Consider the following 16577-nt stretch of genomic DNA (forward strand, 5'->3'; position numbering starts at 1 on the left):
ATGCAACATTAAAAAACCCCACTAGTTTCCTCATAATCTCCACTCTCATAATCATCAGCTCTTTTCTCTCAGTGTCTGAAACGCTTCGATCGAAGATTCAGTCTCTCTAAGCCCCGCCTCTCTGAGAGCTGCTCTGCTCTGATTGGTCAGAAACCAAACGCTCATTATCATATCTGAATCTCAGCTCTTGATCACGTGAGAGGATGTTAGAATTAATGAGTGCAGTTCAGAATCGACTTTCTTTTTGGGAGACAAAAATACATCACATTTCACACTGCATGACAGGTCATATCCCAAAATATCTGCACTTTAATATGTGTGTGTGTTTGTGGTATGAGGGCGACACACACCTGCCCGATGTCGGCGGTGTCGACGGTGAACACATCCACGCGTCCCGTCTCGAAGTAGTTGCGCAGGTTGTTGTCGGAAACCACGAGCATCATCCTGCTGGTGTCTCCCTTCTCCCCGTATAACTTCACGAACACTTTAGAGTCGGAGCTTCCTCCGCTGACGTTCCCCGTCTTCACTGCGATGTGATAACTGGCGTCTGAACACAGGCACAAGCTAGTGAGCGTTCCTTCCATGAACTGGAAATCTGATGTGTGTGCTGAATTCTGGGTTCCCTCGCACTGCGTCGATGACGCTTTGGGGAACGCCTCCGCGTGAACCGGTGTCTCAAACGCTTATCTAATCACTGCAATCCTATTGGCCGGCGAGAGCCTATGACGTCACTAGTGCGACCCGGAAGTATATAAGGGGGGCCTAGAGAACATGTCAACAACTTACGCTTCAACCTGAAAACTTCAACAAGGTAATCATGGCTTGTGAAAACGCTTCAGGAAATGTGTGCATCCGTGTCTAAGATATTTGCCATCTGATGACACACACAACTTGTGCGTTTATTGCTAGGGCTCATTGCGTGAGCCTTCCATTCCTGCCCAATCTACACAATGAGATCGAAAAGGGATTGAAGAACCCATATTCAGCGCGCATTCATTGCCATCAGCGCACAAACTACGCTGATGTTGAGGGGATGCACGAACACGGGTATGTGTCGATGCCCCAACTGACCGTTCGCAAAGACCCGCCCCCTTTAGTTACTGTTGCTATGTCCGACAAGCCACGCCTCTCTCACACACACACACCATGTTCTCACACACTTAAACACACATCGCGGAGCAGAGAGGACACTGACAACACACTGACACACAGGACAGGCCAGGGTACTTCTGATATGAAACAAAGTCTCAAATTTGGTCATTTTTGTAAAGAAATGTGAACAATAAATAGTGTTTTGTGTCTCTTTAATGTGTCTGACAGATCGCTCAGTTAAAGCGGCTCGTGAACCATCATCTCTTCCTTCTAGTTCATTTATAGCATCAAATAAACATGAATGAACATCAGAAGGAATGTTGTTTTAAAGACGTCAGGACACGCCGTTTATCAAGTTCAGATCCTCCAACGTTAATCTACTAACTCTCCTGACCGCTTTGTCTGACAAAAATGGCGGATGGCGGATTACAATTGGTCAGAACGCCCGTCAATCAAACTCCCTGCGAAGGGTCAATTGACGAGATGTTCGCGAACTGTCTTGCGGCTGGAGAGGCACCGACACTAAGTGCTCCGGCCCTGCCTTTAAAGCCATATAAAAGAGAAAGTCGTGCTTAATGGCAGGGCATACGCGGCGGCGGGTCTGTCTGGTGATGCCTTGCACACAATGGCAAAGTGACACACCAGGCTGATCTGCTGTCAGATTTGGACTGCATAATAAGCGCTTTTTGCATCAGCCCTGAGGCTGAGGAGATTGTGCTCCCCTTGCTTTAAAGGGTCGATAGCACCTCTGTGGAGTACACTGCCTGTGTGTCTGTCCACACTAGACGCGGCGCGACTGTGAGACGCCACAACGTCAATCAAAAATCACAGCCAATCAGAACAGCGTGTGGGCGGAGTCTCGCGGCGAGTGCACAGCACTAGAGAGTAATCTTGACGGCACTCGCAAGAAAATGGATAAGGCTACATAATCAAATTCACAAATATTACACCATTTAAAAAATACATAGGCTGAGTTACTAAAACAATCTTTGTCAAAGAATACACTTGTTTGTTCACAGTTTTAACGTTCTTGTTTCCATTTGTTTAATTTCAAGATCTGAGGTGAATTATCCATTGTTGCTTTTACAGCTACAAAGCTGGAGCACTAAATGATATGCAGAGTCACATGACACGCTTTTAACATTAAAGCACATAAACAGCCCCTGAGATCATCATCGCCACACTTTGTGTTTGTTGTTCCAGCGCGACGTCACAGAAAAATAGAAACCGTTTCTAAAGTAGAATCGTCGTGTGTCGCCGTCGTGCCTGGTTAGGACACACACTCTGATTAACATGGAAAAGATACCTTTTATCGCGTGTCGCGTCGTGTGTAGTTAGGTCACGGTGTTAGATGCGCCCCTGGTCCTCCCTATCGGATGCTAGGGATGTCCCGATCCGATCACATGATCGGAAATCGGGCCCGATCACGTGTTTTCAGACTCGATCGGAATCGGACGTTACCTCCCGATCAGGACTCGGATATATATATTCTCATTATTTTTTAACACATCAATATTTATGCGGTGGCACAGAGTTACGCCGGTTTCACACTGCACGCGTTAGTAAGCAGCGCAGGAGCAGTGCGTATGGTGAGCAGGAGCAGGACACGTGCGTTTTGCTTTCACACTGGCAGCGTTTGTCACGCGCGGCTGAACCGCGGGTTGTGTAGGCTACAGACAGAGTACTCCATAATGGATAAGTTGGCATTGCTTTTTTTCGTTTTCACATACATTTAAGAGAAAAGACTTGTCAAGAAGCTTATTTTATTAATAATTTCATTTATATAACTTTTGTTTCATCTTTGATTTTATTGTTATGGCAACAAGTTTGTTTTTGGACATTTGTTTTCTTTTTAAATTGCTGTTGGTCATTTGATTGACTGTTTAAAACACAATAGATATCATCAATGCACTTTTTGGATAAAACTGCGGTGTATTTTGGCCATGATCAATGTATTGTCACTTTAATTCAGCAAAAGCGGCGCAGCAAAAATAGACTCGGCGCCGAAACGATCGCGGCACTCCTGCTCTGCTCTGCTACGCACTGCCGCGCCGCCTCTGCGCGCGGTGTGAATGCTCTAAAGCCTGGTTTAATCTGGTAACATGGGCGGCGAAAAAAATACGCGCTGCACGCTCTGCTAACAGTGCAGTGTGAAACCGGCGTAGAGTTAGGAGTGCAGTTCCTAAAAGCACATTACTGGCTTTGCAAACACTGTAGCACTTTTATTTTTTATTTGTTTACATGCCTGCCGGGTATTTTAAGTTGAGGTGCTATTTGTTTATATATTAGACTTTTTTTATATTTACTGTTGCACTAAAGTCCAAAAGTGAAGAATTTATGTATTACTTGATTGTTCAAGCTACCTCACAGAAGTGCTCTGTTTGTTAACAGAGTTGTTGAATGTTAAAATAAGGTGAATTAAATAAAAAATAAGGAACATCCTGGATCTGTTTTTTCGCTCTTCTTTATTCTTTTTTTATGTATTAAGTATCGGATCGGGACTCGGTATCGGCAGATACTCAAAATCAAATGACTCGGACTCGGACTCGAGGGCAACAAAACCTGATCGGGACATCCCTATCGGATGCCTCCACAAATGAGGTAAAATATGTTCGAGACTCTGTTTAGGAAACAGACGGGTTGTTGGCGAGACTAGGTCAGTAAATTAGACCAGGTCAGCCTCCCTGGTGGCATGTGGGGTTGACTTCATGTCCCCCTCAGAAAGTGACTGGACGGGACTCCTTTCGGACCCCCCGGCCATATTCCCTTAGAGAAACCCCTTCCACGGAAGCTGTTGGTTCCAGGTCTTTGATCGGCCTTGGTAGGCCTTCATTGTGGCTTATAGACCTTATTCACTGCAGCGCCATGTGTTTTTGGATTGTTCTGCTCATGAAACACTGGAAAAATATCTTTCCAAGAAATTTCAGTGGACAAAAAACTCCAGACAATATAAGCGGTGGAACATTTTAAGTAATCTAGGAGCTTTGTACAGTTTTGTACAGCGGATGCCATTGGAAACACGGCAAGTCTATCCCTCACTTTCATACCTGTCATGGCGCTGCTCTGAATAAGGTCTATAGCTTGGGGGGGGGGGGGGGGTGTGTTGGCATTTCAGTGAAATGCTGTTTTTTGACGTTTTTGTCACAGCCATAATTTGTCATGCAATTTGTTGCCGTTGGTATATCGTTCCCATAGCGTCATCGACGCAGTGCGAGTTCCCTTTCCTCAGATTGCACGGTTTCCCAAACTGTTTTTTATATTGATGAATTAAATGATAAAATTGTCAAATTGAAATAAATCATTTTAAAATAAAATGAACCAGAATAAGACACTTACTAAAAATTTTATTATACAAATTAAAAATACAAAAATAAACAATTTTAAAATAAAAGCAATCAAAATAAAACACTTACTAAAAATGAACTAAATGCTAAAAATGACAAATTGAAATAAATTATTTTAAAATAAAATAAACCAGAATAAGACACTTACAAAATTTGAATTAAAGCATACAAATTAAAAATACAAAAATAAATAATAGCAATCAAAATAAAACACTAAAAATTAACAAAATTAAAAAATATAAAATTAAAATAAACAATTTTAAAATAAAAACAATCATAATAAAACACTTATTAAAAATGTATTAAATATTCAAAAAAATTTAAAATAACGACAAACAAAATACTAAAGAACACTAAAAAAGATGAAAGTCAAGTCATCAGAGGAGAACCGTTCACGTGCAGATGTGCTGTTATATTATTGCAATATTAACATCAAGAAAATATTCTCAACAGCTCAAAGGGCTTCAGCTGAGAAAAAAAAGGTTTGGGAATCCCTGATCTAATGGTTTAATTAGATTATAAATGAGTAGATGTGAAAAGCATCATAAGAAACTCACTGTAAAGACTTTGTCCGTCGGCGAACGGCACCAGCTCACGGACGATCTGCCCGTCGTCTTCCCCGCGGTCCAACCATCTGCACAGATGAAGACGAGACGAGGACATGAGCCGCTTCTGTGTGTTAAAGCACTGATCTGGATGCAAGTTCATGATTGTGACCTGTTGCATGGGAATTCAACGGCCTGTGATTCGGCCTGGCCTTCCTCTCGGATCTGCACTTTATCCAGGAACCATCCGCAGCCTCCGCCTCGCCCGTCGTGACCGATCCGAACCCGGCGCACTTGCCCGATCGACACCGCCTCGATGATGAACTCGTCAGCCTGAGACCAAACACAGGAGAGCAAAGGCGGAACGTTTTTGAAGATATTAAGTCTTGTTTGCTGAAAAATGTATGAAAATTTTCGACACGACTTCGATAATCAACTTATCAGCCTAGAAACACAGAAGAGCCACAGATTGTTTGGCTTGTTCATGAAACAAGATACATTTACGTACAATTTACTTAAGATATTAAGTCTTGTTTACTGAAAATTTATCATCAAAATGTTATGCTCAAAACAAGAACAAATATCTGCCAATTATGCAGGACCACAAGTGTCACGGAAATAGTAATAAAGCATTTCATTCATTAATAACTAATTGTGCAATAAAAATAGGCATTATTAAATTTGCTTACTAATTACTTATTTAATCTATACATAAATAGACTAAATTGCAAAGTAATGCATTGGTTGATTTTTTTTAATGGACAATAAAAGTGGTAATTATACCATAAATAAAAAGAATTTATAAATGAAATATTAATCCATCAATAAATGTACAGCATTTAAAATATATGAATGAATACGTAAATAAATATTGGAATTTTAAATTGTATTTGGAATTTAATTGTCAGAAATGATCAGTTTTTAATGCGCGGCTCCTTTAAGGCTGTCAGTAAACAGACACTGTTATGATTGGCTAACGTCACTGCATAGAAAACAGTATCAACACTTACTCGCTATTGAAAACATTATCCACATAAAACCATAATTTACAGACGAAGCATTATGAAATCATTCACTTATGGTTTGTGATGCAGCTTCTGTCAGATTCAATACAGTCGCTGCTTCATCTGTCAATCAAAGTTTATCTGCGAACAAAACAGTCAAATGCTCCGAACAAACACATATTTGCGAATGTCAGCCTTTAAGAGACTGAACGGCAGTGGGCGGGGCCTATGATTGCAGTGGGCGTGGCCTATGGTTCGATGATCTATAACTATTTGTCGATGTCTTGATCTGGAGGCGGGCATATGCAAATGTATTTGCCTGTGTGACATCACAGATCCTGCAATATCAAAACGAGCTGTTTTTGGAGCTTGATTAAATAAATGCATTGTTTATAACGAGGAGGACGTTTTAAGCCTCTTATATTGTCAAAAGAACAAGGCAAATTTGAATTCTCATGTCATCACACCTTTAAATCATAAAAATATAACATTAAATTAATTTTAAGATGTGCCGAGAGCGAGTCACTTCTAGATCTCCACAGGAACTGCACTAACGTTGCCCTTCTCAAACTTGTTGACGTTGTTCTTGCAGTTGATTAAAGTGCGTTCGCCCGTGTCTCCCAGATCTCCGATCAGACACAGGAACACATGGGCATCCGTTCCTCCGCCGCTCACGTTCCCCGTGGAGACAGTGACGCGATACTTGATAACTGGAGGAAAACAACACAGATATACATTAGAGAGCAACATGAGGGAAAAAACATGCTACATAATGCATGATAATCACTGGCGGGTCATAACTGACTCAGATCTACATAATCAGAATAATCCAAAAATGAAGTACATTGCAAAAAATGATGTTCTCCCTTAATCATGTTAGCAACATGCTAAATTATGCTATCAACATGCTAGCAATGTGTTGATTCTTGTTAGAAATTTGTTAAATCATGTTAGCAACATGGTAAATCATACTAACAAACATGCTAAATCATGCTATCAGTGTGGTAAATCATGCTACCAAAATGTTAACAATGAGTTATATCAAGGTAGCAACATGCTAAATAATGCTAACAATGTGCTAAATCATGCTAGCAACAAGCTAACAATATCATGCTAGCAACATGTTAAATCATAGTAACAAACATGTTAAATCATGCTATCAGTGTGGTAAATCATGCTACCAAAATTTTAACAATGTGTTATATCAAGCTAACAACATGCTAAATCATGCTAACAATGTGCTAAATCATGCTGGCAACATGTTAAATCATACTAACAAACATGCTAAATCATGCTATCAGTGTGGTAAATCATGCTACCAAAATGTTAACAATGTGTTATATCAAGCTAGCAACATGCTAAATCATGATAACAATGTCCTAATCATGCTAGCAACAAGCTAACAATATGTTAAATCATGCTATCAACATGTTAAATCATGCTAGCAGTGTGTTAAATCATGCTAATCATGCTAGCAATGTGCTAAATCATGCTTTCAACATGTTAAATCATCTATCTATCTAAACTGTAAACATTCTAAACCCTTCTAAACATTCAAACTTCAAACTTTTTCTAAACATTTTTTTAAATCTAGTTTTATATTTACTATTTTATATAGATTTTTATGTATAACGTTAGTAAAAATCTAATTCTTCATTGTTTGTTGATGTTCATGTTAGTAGTGCATTCACTAATATTTACAGATCCAACTTTGGAACTTAAAACTGTATTAGTAAATGTTGAAATTACATTTGACTAAGATTAATAAATGCTGTAGAAGTATTGCTTATTGTTAGTTCATATTAACTAATATAGTTATGTTATATATAGTAATGTTAACAAATGAAATGCATCTTATTGTTAAGTGTTACAGAATGTATTTTCTGATGTGATTTGACACAAAATGACCAAATCTAAGTGATAAATGAGTTAAAGTTCAAAGGTCTTCTAAACATAGCCAGAATACATGTTAAATCATGCTAGCGACATGCTAAATCATGCTAACAACATGTTAAATCCTGCTAGCAACATGCTAAATCATGCTAATAATATGTTAAATCATGCTAGCAACATGCTAAATCATGTTAGCAGTGTGTTATATCATGCTAGCGACATGCTAAATCATGCTATCAGTGTGTTATATCATGCTAGCAACATGCTAAATAATGCTAGCAACATGCTAAATAATGCCAAAAATGTTAAATCATGCAAGCAACATGCTAAATCATGCTAGCAGTGTGCTATATCATGCTAGCAACATGTTTAATAATGCTGGCAACATGCTAAATCATGCTAACAATATGTTAAATCAAGCTAGCAAAATGTTAAATCAAGCTAGCAACATGCTAATCATGCTAACAATGTGCTCCAACATGCTTCCAACATGTTAAATCATACTTAGCCAGAACATAGAACCTAACATGTCTAATCTAATAGATTACTTTACTAATGTAACTTGTAATCAGCAACAGACTGGAGTTTGTAATGAATCTTTATACGTGGCAGTGGCTCTGGGATCAGCTCTCCTGTGGCCGAAAGCTCTCGCACAACCTCGTTATCGTCCTCGTTAGTGTCCAGCCAGCGCTCGCAATGGAACTTATATGTTTCCTTCGTTAAAGTTTTCATTATGGATATCTTAGGAGACATAAAGCAGACCGTTATTCAGATCATGTCACGGTAAATCACGGTGAAACACTCAAGCTCGAGCTCTTACTCGACTCAGATGCCAGCCGGCGAAGGGATTCCTCTTCTCATGCCAGATTCTCAGTTTCGTCAGCTTCCCAAGATCCGGAAGCTCGATCTGACAAATGATGATGAACAAATGATATGCAGATTAGATGGTTTGAACTGCTGAAATGCATTAAGTTTGACAATCCATACATCAACAAATGCATTGTCCTGTCCCTGAAAATATTTTAAAACGGATATCAAACATATTAAAATACCTTTCGTAGTTTGGTCATTTTTATCCAAAACACTAATTTTTCCTCCAAAACACCAGATTTACCATGAATTTGTCGAGCTGGTTTCAAGTCAGCTCAACTGACCAAATTTTAAAGTTGAAATGTCTCATTATAAAAGTGAAAAAACTTAAAATACAAAGAGTAAGAGTAAGACTTGAATAAACACTGAGACTAAACAAAATCAAACAAGAATTATGAACCTGACTTTATGCAATGTTCAGATTTCTGTTTCTGGAAATGTATGCAAAGTAGTGCAAATTTGCATATTTAATAAACTAATGAGTCCCTTTTTATTTGTGTACACTCACATTAAAAACAAAACAGTGTGCTGGTGTAAAATAAAGTAAAGTAAAATTTCTTCTGCTTTTTCTCTGTTGTGCCGGTTAGCAAACAACATTGCATTACCACACGTACGGGGTCGAATACATGTACACCCCTAATATTTAGTTTTTGCCATTTGGTCCAACACCAATTTTTACTCCAAAACAGCAGATTTACCATGAACTTGTCCAGCTGGCCCTGCTCAAAGTTATCAGTTTTGTTGTCGAGTTTCATCTCATCGGACTTGCCCTTCTCCCCGTATATCTGCAGTAAGATGGAGGCGTCTGTTCCTGCGCCTGCAAGATCTGACGTCCAAATCCACAGGGACCAGGGATGTTCTGAGGGGCAGAGATTTAACGTTTAACCTCACAAACCTATAACCTCTTTCACTCTCGCGTCAAGAGCGATACTCACTTTTCTGCCTCTTTTGCCTGAGCGAGACTATTTCATAGAGTTCTCTCTCGATAAGTCCATCGCCCTCGTTCTCGTCCAGCCACTTAGAGCAGGGGAACGTCTGTTCGATGCCAGTGAACGGACAGAAGACCACCACCTACAACACAACAAACACAGACAGATGAAGCATTTAAATGCATTTTAATGCAGCGTTACGCTTTGTTTGTCGTGCAAATCCACGTACTCATCACCAGTGGTGTGTGTGACTTATTACAAGTAACTTGAGTTGGGTAATCAGATTACTTTTCAAGTAACTAGTAAAGTAATGCACTACTTTTAAAATTTACAACAAAATATCTGAGTTACTTTTTCAAATAAATATAATATTCAGTTGGTAGTCATATACAATTTCACCGCTTATGGTGTACTCTTAAATGCCTTGTACAAAACGAGAGTTTAGAGTTGCTCACCGCTTTTAAAGATATGGAATGAAACTGAAATCTACATATGCAAATAGTAAAATAAACACTTAGAAGTGGTTTCTTTCCACTGGTCTGAAAGAAGACTTGTTATGGAAGCAAAATAGTGCATAAAAACATTGTTTTTCCTGCGTGTCTCGCTTTAATAATCTCAACAGAAGATGTTTCTCAAAGCACAAAGACCATCCGTGTGCTGTGTACGTGATGTTTAGCACACTAGATTCATGTTTACACCCTCGGGTCATTTTGACCCGAAAGGTTTTTATTTTTTTATTTTTCTATTGAGTGTTCATCGGAGGGGTCCAAGACACACATACACACAAAAAAAATGTAATGGATTCGAGGAGTTTTGGGGTTGAAATTTAAAAAAGTAACAAATTCTTCCGTCGCGGGTCAATTTGACCCCATTAGGAATTAATGGAATGCGAGGAATGCTTCAGTACACATAGAAAAACCTAAAAATGCTCAAAATTTAAACTAAAAATGCTAAAACTTTACCAAAAAATGATTTTATAATGTCTACATGTGTATCTGAATGCAGACTGAAGAGAAACTGACTTTAGGACCCAGAGGAACAGCTCATTTACTCTTATAGAGATATAAGGCCATACAGAGTCATGAAATATCATGTTATATTATTATTTTTCCACAAAAGGTCGGCAAAGACACACAATGTAAGATATTTTGAGCTGAATTAAAAGGGTTATGCATGAGTAGTGATTTATTTTTAATTTAAGTTGAAAAAATTTGAGGTTAAATTAAATGAAATTATAATTCATTTATTATTTATTGATCAAATCTAGTAATTTAGAAGGTAAATAAAATAAAAAATAACAAAAAATCGAAGAGAAAAAATATGATCAAAATGAAATAAAATAAGCTTTCTGGAAGAAAAAAAATTAAGTTGGTTACACTTTAGTGATATTAGTACTGGGAATTGTTTAATTTGGACTCTGTGCATGCTCTTTGAGACAGTGACCATAGACCTGCATTAAATGACTGACAGATAAGAACGGTTTGACCTAAAAATATCAAAATTGAAACTACTGTGGAAAAAAAGACACCTACATCTTGGATGCCCTTCAGGTAAGCTAAAACATACCAAAATTTAATTTCAAAGTGAACTATCCCTTTAACTACATGTATTATATGGTTAGGATAGGATTAGGGTTTGGTTGAGGGTTAGTTGCATGTAATTATGTATCAAGAACACTGTGAAATAAAGTGTGACCGTTAAGTGTAATTTTAGGGCTTCGGGTCATTTTGACCAGCGAGGGAAAGATGTGTTACAAAGTGCGAGGGAAGGATGAAGGTTAACATCGGTTGTGTTTGTGCATTGCTTTGTTGCACGTACTTGCATTGTTTTAAACAAGACAAACTGAAATGATTTTCTGTGATAATCATCAGTTTCAGCTGAGAAACACAGAGGTTACGAGGTGAAACGAGACCTTGTCGCAGTACCAGCCGGGACTGACCCCTCCGTTATCGTGACCGATGGTGACCCGACTGAGAGGACTGAGCAGCGCCGCGATCTCCACGTTAAAGATGTCGGTGAGCCCGCGCTCAAACGTTCCTCCCTCCAGGAAAACCTTCCCGCTGTTCTTCATGCCTTTGGAGCCGTGCATGATCACGTGAATTTTAGAGTTGGTTCCCGCACCTCGGATCTTCCCCGTCACCACCTGAACGTTGTACACGATCCCTGCAAACACACAGTCCAGTCTGAGAGTCTGAACATAAGAGCTTACGTGTACAACCAGTCCTGCTCATCATCAGCCTCTTCTGCTCAACAAGACTGCATTTATTAGATCAAAAATACAGTAAAATTATGAAATATTATTACAATTTAAATCATCTGTTTCCTATGTGAATACACAGTAAAGTGTAATTTATTCCTGTGATCAAAGCTGAATTTTCAGCATCATTACTCCAGTCTTCAGAGTCACATGATCCTTCAGAAATCACTCTAATATGATGATCTGATGCTCAAGAAACATTTATCATTATTATCAGTGTTCAAAACAGTTCATATTTCTGTGGAAACTGTGATACATTTAATTTTTCAGGATTCTTTGAATAGAAAGTTCAAAAGAACAACATTTATCTGAAATAGAATTTTTTTGTAACATTCTACATTTTACTGTCACTTTTGATAATGCATTAAAAAAACATGATTATTATCAATGTTCATATTTTAGTGGAAACCGTGATGCATTTTATTTTTCAGGATTCTTTGATGAATAGAAAGTTCAAAAGAACAGCGTTTGTTTGATGTAGGAATCCTTGTTTCATTTTAAATGTCTTTGTTACTTTTGATCAATTGAATGCATTCTTACTAAATAAAAGTATTTTTTTTAAAACCTTACTTATCCTAAACTTCCTAAATTTCCTGATAAATATGAACATTGATAATAATCATAAATGTTTCGTCATATTTGAATGATTTCTGAAGGATCATGACACTTGTAATGGTCACCAGCTGGAGTGCCCATGAGAGCCACCAGAGGGCACTCCACACCAGACTATTGTCACTCTCACAAACTACATTTCCCAGAACTCACTGCCCGGACTCATCATCATTGATTGCATTCACCTGTATCTTATTAACCTGTTAGTCTCAGCCTATTTATACCTTGTACACTCATTCATTCCCTGCAAAATCTTGTTTTAGTGTCACACTGCAATTCCTAGCATTCTCATGGTTTTCTTGTCTCTTGGTTTTGGATTTCTTGCCCTGTTCCCTGGATTACTCTTTTGCCTCTGCCCCCTGCCTGTTTTGCTAGTTTGTTTGTTTGTTTGTTTGTTTGTTTGTTTGTTTGTTTGTACGGACTGACTGCCTGTGTTTGACCTTGCCTGTTCTTTGGATTACCCCTTAAATAAATCTGCATTTGGATTCTCCACCTTCGTGTCTTGGAGCAGTTCGTGACAACACTGAAGACTGGAGTAATGATGCTGAAAATTCAGCTTTGATCACAGGAATAAATTACACTTTACTATATATTCACATAGAGAACAGCTGTTTTACATTATAATAATAATAATATTTCACTGTTTTCCAGTATTTTTGATCAGATTTGGTTCAACTTCTTTCAAAGACATAAAAAGTCAAACTTTTGATAGGTAGTGTATATAGATGCAATTTACTAAAGCATTGAAGTCCTCGATTCAAACATCACACTGACTACATCCTCAGTATTTGATGCTGATGTTGGTTTTCTGAGGAGATTTTATAAAACTTGCTCATTGAAGAAGCTGTATGGTTTACCGGTGGGTTGACTCCCTCCAACCAGAATATCTCTCTGGATCTTTCCATCGTCTTCATCGATGGCAAACCAGCGGCTGATGGGAAACTCGTACATGGCTTTGTTTCCCAAATCATCCAGTATGACCTGAAATAAAAGCGAGCGGCATCAGCAGTGCGGGTTTCATTGCAGTGATATATGGTGTCTATGTGCATATCTATCCATCTATCTGCAGGCCGAGGCTCTCGTCAGAAGGAAAGCCAATCCGGTAGAGTAGTGTGGTGTTTCCTTTCAGCGTGGATAAGGTGACTAGAATTACCTCATCCGGAGAGATGCCATGTGAGGTGGAGCGAATGCAAATCATCCACTACCAACCCAGATGATGTGACAACACCGATATCTCGAATATAATCACAAGATCGATCTTTTAGTCTGTGCTGTTTTCAGAAGGAAAAAGCTTCACTGAACATTATCATTATCACTAAGGATTATCCGTAGCGCCTTGATATGAAACAAAGTCTCAGCTTTCAAATTCTGTCAGTTTTATATGGAAGCTTGTTTCCACACAAAAAATAAAATAAAAAAGGTAATTGCGACCTGTATCTCAAAATTCGGACTTTTTATCTCAGAATTGCGAGATATAAAGTCTGAATTGCGTAATATAAACTCGCAAATTCTGACTTTTTTTCTCAATTGCTAGTTTATATCTCGCAATTCTGACTTTATATCTCGCAATTCTGACTTTATATCTCGCAATTCTGACTTTATATCTCGCAATTCTGACTTTATAACTCGCAATTCTGACTTTATATCTCGCAATTCTGACTTTATAACTCGCAATTCTGACTTTATATCTCGCAATTCTGACTTTATATCTCACAATTCTGACTTTATATCTCGCAATTCTGACTTTATATCTCGCAATTCTGACTTTATAACTCGCAATTCTGACTTTATATCTCGCAATTCTGACTTTATATCTCGCAATTCTGACTTTATATCTCGCAATTCTGACTTTATAACTCGCAATTCTGACTTTATATCTCGCAATTCTGACTTTATATCTCGCAATTCTGACTTTATATCTCACAATTCTGACTTTATATCTCACAATTCTGACTTTATATCTCACAATTCTGACTTTATATCTCGCAATTCTGACTTTATATCTCGCAATTCTGACTTTATATCTCACAATTCTGACTTTATATCTCACAATTCTGACTTTATATCTCACAATTCTGACTTTATATCTCACAATTCTGACTTTATATCTCACAATTCTGACTTTATATCTCGCAATTCTGACTTTATATCTCGCAATTCTGACTTTATATCTCACAATTCTGACTTTATATCTCACAATTCTGACTTTATATCTCACAATTCTGACTTTATATCTCGCAATTCTGACTTTATATCTCGCAATTCTGACTTTATATCTCGCAATTCTGACTTTATATCTCGCAATTCTGACTTTATATCTCGCAATTCTGACTTTATATCTCGCAATTCTGACTTTATATCTCGCAATTCTGACTTTATATCTCGCAATTCTGACTTTATATCTCACAATTCTGACTTTATATCTCGCAATTCTGACTTTATATCTCGCAATTCTGTAAGTAAGTAATTTTAATTTATAAAGCACATTTACACACAGCGCAAGCTGACCAAAGTGCTGTACAATCAATGGCCAAAAAAAAAAAAGCACAGTAAGAATAAAAACACATAGCACCAATAATCACAATTATATGAAACATAAAAAAATTAAATAAAAACTTTCAATCACAGGGCACAGAAAATACAGATAACAAACAGGAGTGCCAAATTTAAGGAGCAAGAAAGGCCAGGGAATAAAAATGAGTTTTTAACTTAGACAATTAACTTAACAATTCTGACTTTATAATTGAATGAATTGAGAGATACAAAGTCAGAATTGCGAGGTATAAACTAGCAATTGAGTAAAAAAGTCAGAATTGAAAGATGTAAACATGCAACTGTTAGATTAAAAGCCACAATTATCTTTTAAAATGTTTTATTCTGTGGCGGAAACAAGCTTTCATAGTTTTATTACTAAATTGAGTGAATAATTGTGTGTGTGTGTGTGTTTAATGTGTGTGACAGAAGAACCGATCATCTCTTCCTCTTCACAACTAGTTACAGCAGCAAATGAACATGAACATCAGAAGGAATGAGGAAAGATACAGAACAACTTCCTGAACTCAATCATGTCTCCTATAATCCACCAATCAGTGTTTCAACCGCAGAAAGACGTCAATAAAACGTCACATTACCTCAGAAAAGACATCAGTGTCCATAAACTCCAGTCAGCTAGAAATAACTCTAGAGGAGCGTTTGATTCATATATGCACTATATTACACATTCATTTATTTGACTTAATCTGTTCTTTTAATGTTTGAATAAATCATGAAAACAGGTTATATTTCAAAAAACGAATTATAGTAAAAACAATTGTAATTAAAAAACCGTCTTTTATGCAATTGAAATGTTTGTATACAAATCAATTAATTTTAACCATTAGTTGAGATTTTTTCCTTGAGAGATATTGACACACTGTATCAGATATATATTCAAATGAATCGATTCTGAGTCGAATCGGAATCAGAATCAAATCATGGGATGTGTGTGAGTTCTCAGCCCTGTGTGTGTGTGTGTGTGTGTGTGTGTGCGAGTTTATCACAGCAAACGGCCGTATTATATTCTAAATGCTTTCACTGAGATTTGACCTTCTCCACGAACCATCCCGCCGAGGAGCCCTTGTTGTTGTGTCCGATGGTGATCTTCCTCACTCGGCCCAGGTTCGGAGCCTCGATGGTGAACTTGTCCTCGGTTCCTCTCTCAAAGTTGTTCTTATCATTGGAGTCGAGTCTTCTCTCACCTTCGGGAAATATGAACACCAGATAATAATGCAACCGGATATTACATCACAGATAAAGTTTCTCTTAGTCTAAAGACGAAGGGAATTATTGTGGAAAACATGAGACACAACAATTCAAAAGTAAGGTAAGTATAGATATTAAAAAAAAAAAAAATTATACTTTTATTAATCAAGGACACATTAAATTGATCAAAAGTGACAGTAAATACATTTATAATGTTACAAAAGATTCTGTTTAAAATAAATGCTGTTTTTTTTTTACTTTCAATTCGTCAAAAAATCCTGAAAAAATTC

General features: G+C 37.6%; 1 protein-coding gene across 3 annotated transcripts in view; it reads right to left on the reverse strand.

Annotated features, from left to right (window-relative positions):
- loxhd1b (lipoxygenase homology PLAT domains 1b) overlaps window positions 1-16577 on the reverse strand; it is a 69685-nt gene that overhangs the window by 44820 nt on the left and 8288 nt on the right. The window contains exons 6-16 of one of the 3 annotated variants that reach the window (XM_079896511.1): window positions 16132-16283; window positions 13404-13527; window positions 11617-11840; window positions 9684-9819; window positions 9447-9607; window positions 8699-8785; window positions 8484-8619; window positions 6541-6695; window positions 5154-5314; window positions 4994-5070; window positions 351-547 (exon numbers count right to left, since the gene is read on the reverse strand). In XM_079896511.1, the coding sequence (XP_079752637.1) occupies window positions 351-547; window positions 4994-5070; window positions 5154-5314; window positions 6541-6695; window positions 8484-8619; window positions 8699-8785; window positions 9447-9607; window positions 9684-9819; window positions 11617-11840; window positions 13404-13527; window positions 16132-16283 (1610 nt within the window). Of the gene's footprint in view, window positions 1-350; window positions 548-4993; window positions 5071-5153; window positions 5315-6540; window positions 6696-8483; window positions 8620-8698; window positions 8786-9446; window positions 9608-9683; window positions 9820-11589; window positions 11841-13403; window positions 13528-16131; window positions 16284-16577 lie in introns of those variants that run through there. The other 2 variants (XM_079896510.1, XM_079896512.1) reach the window with 2 other exon arrangements.

The sequence above is a fragment of the Squalius cephalus genome, assembly GCF_949319135.1.
Source record: "Squalius cephalus genome assembly, chromosome: 16".
In the NCBI taxonomy this organism is placed as follows: Eukaryota; Metazoa; Chordata; class Actinopteri; order Cypriniformes; family Leuciscidae; genus Squalius; species Squalius cephalus.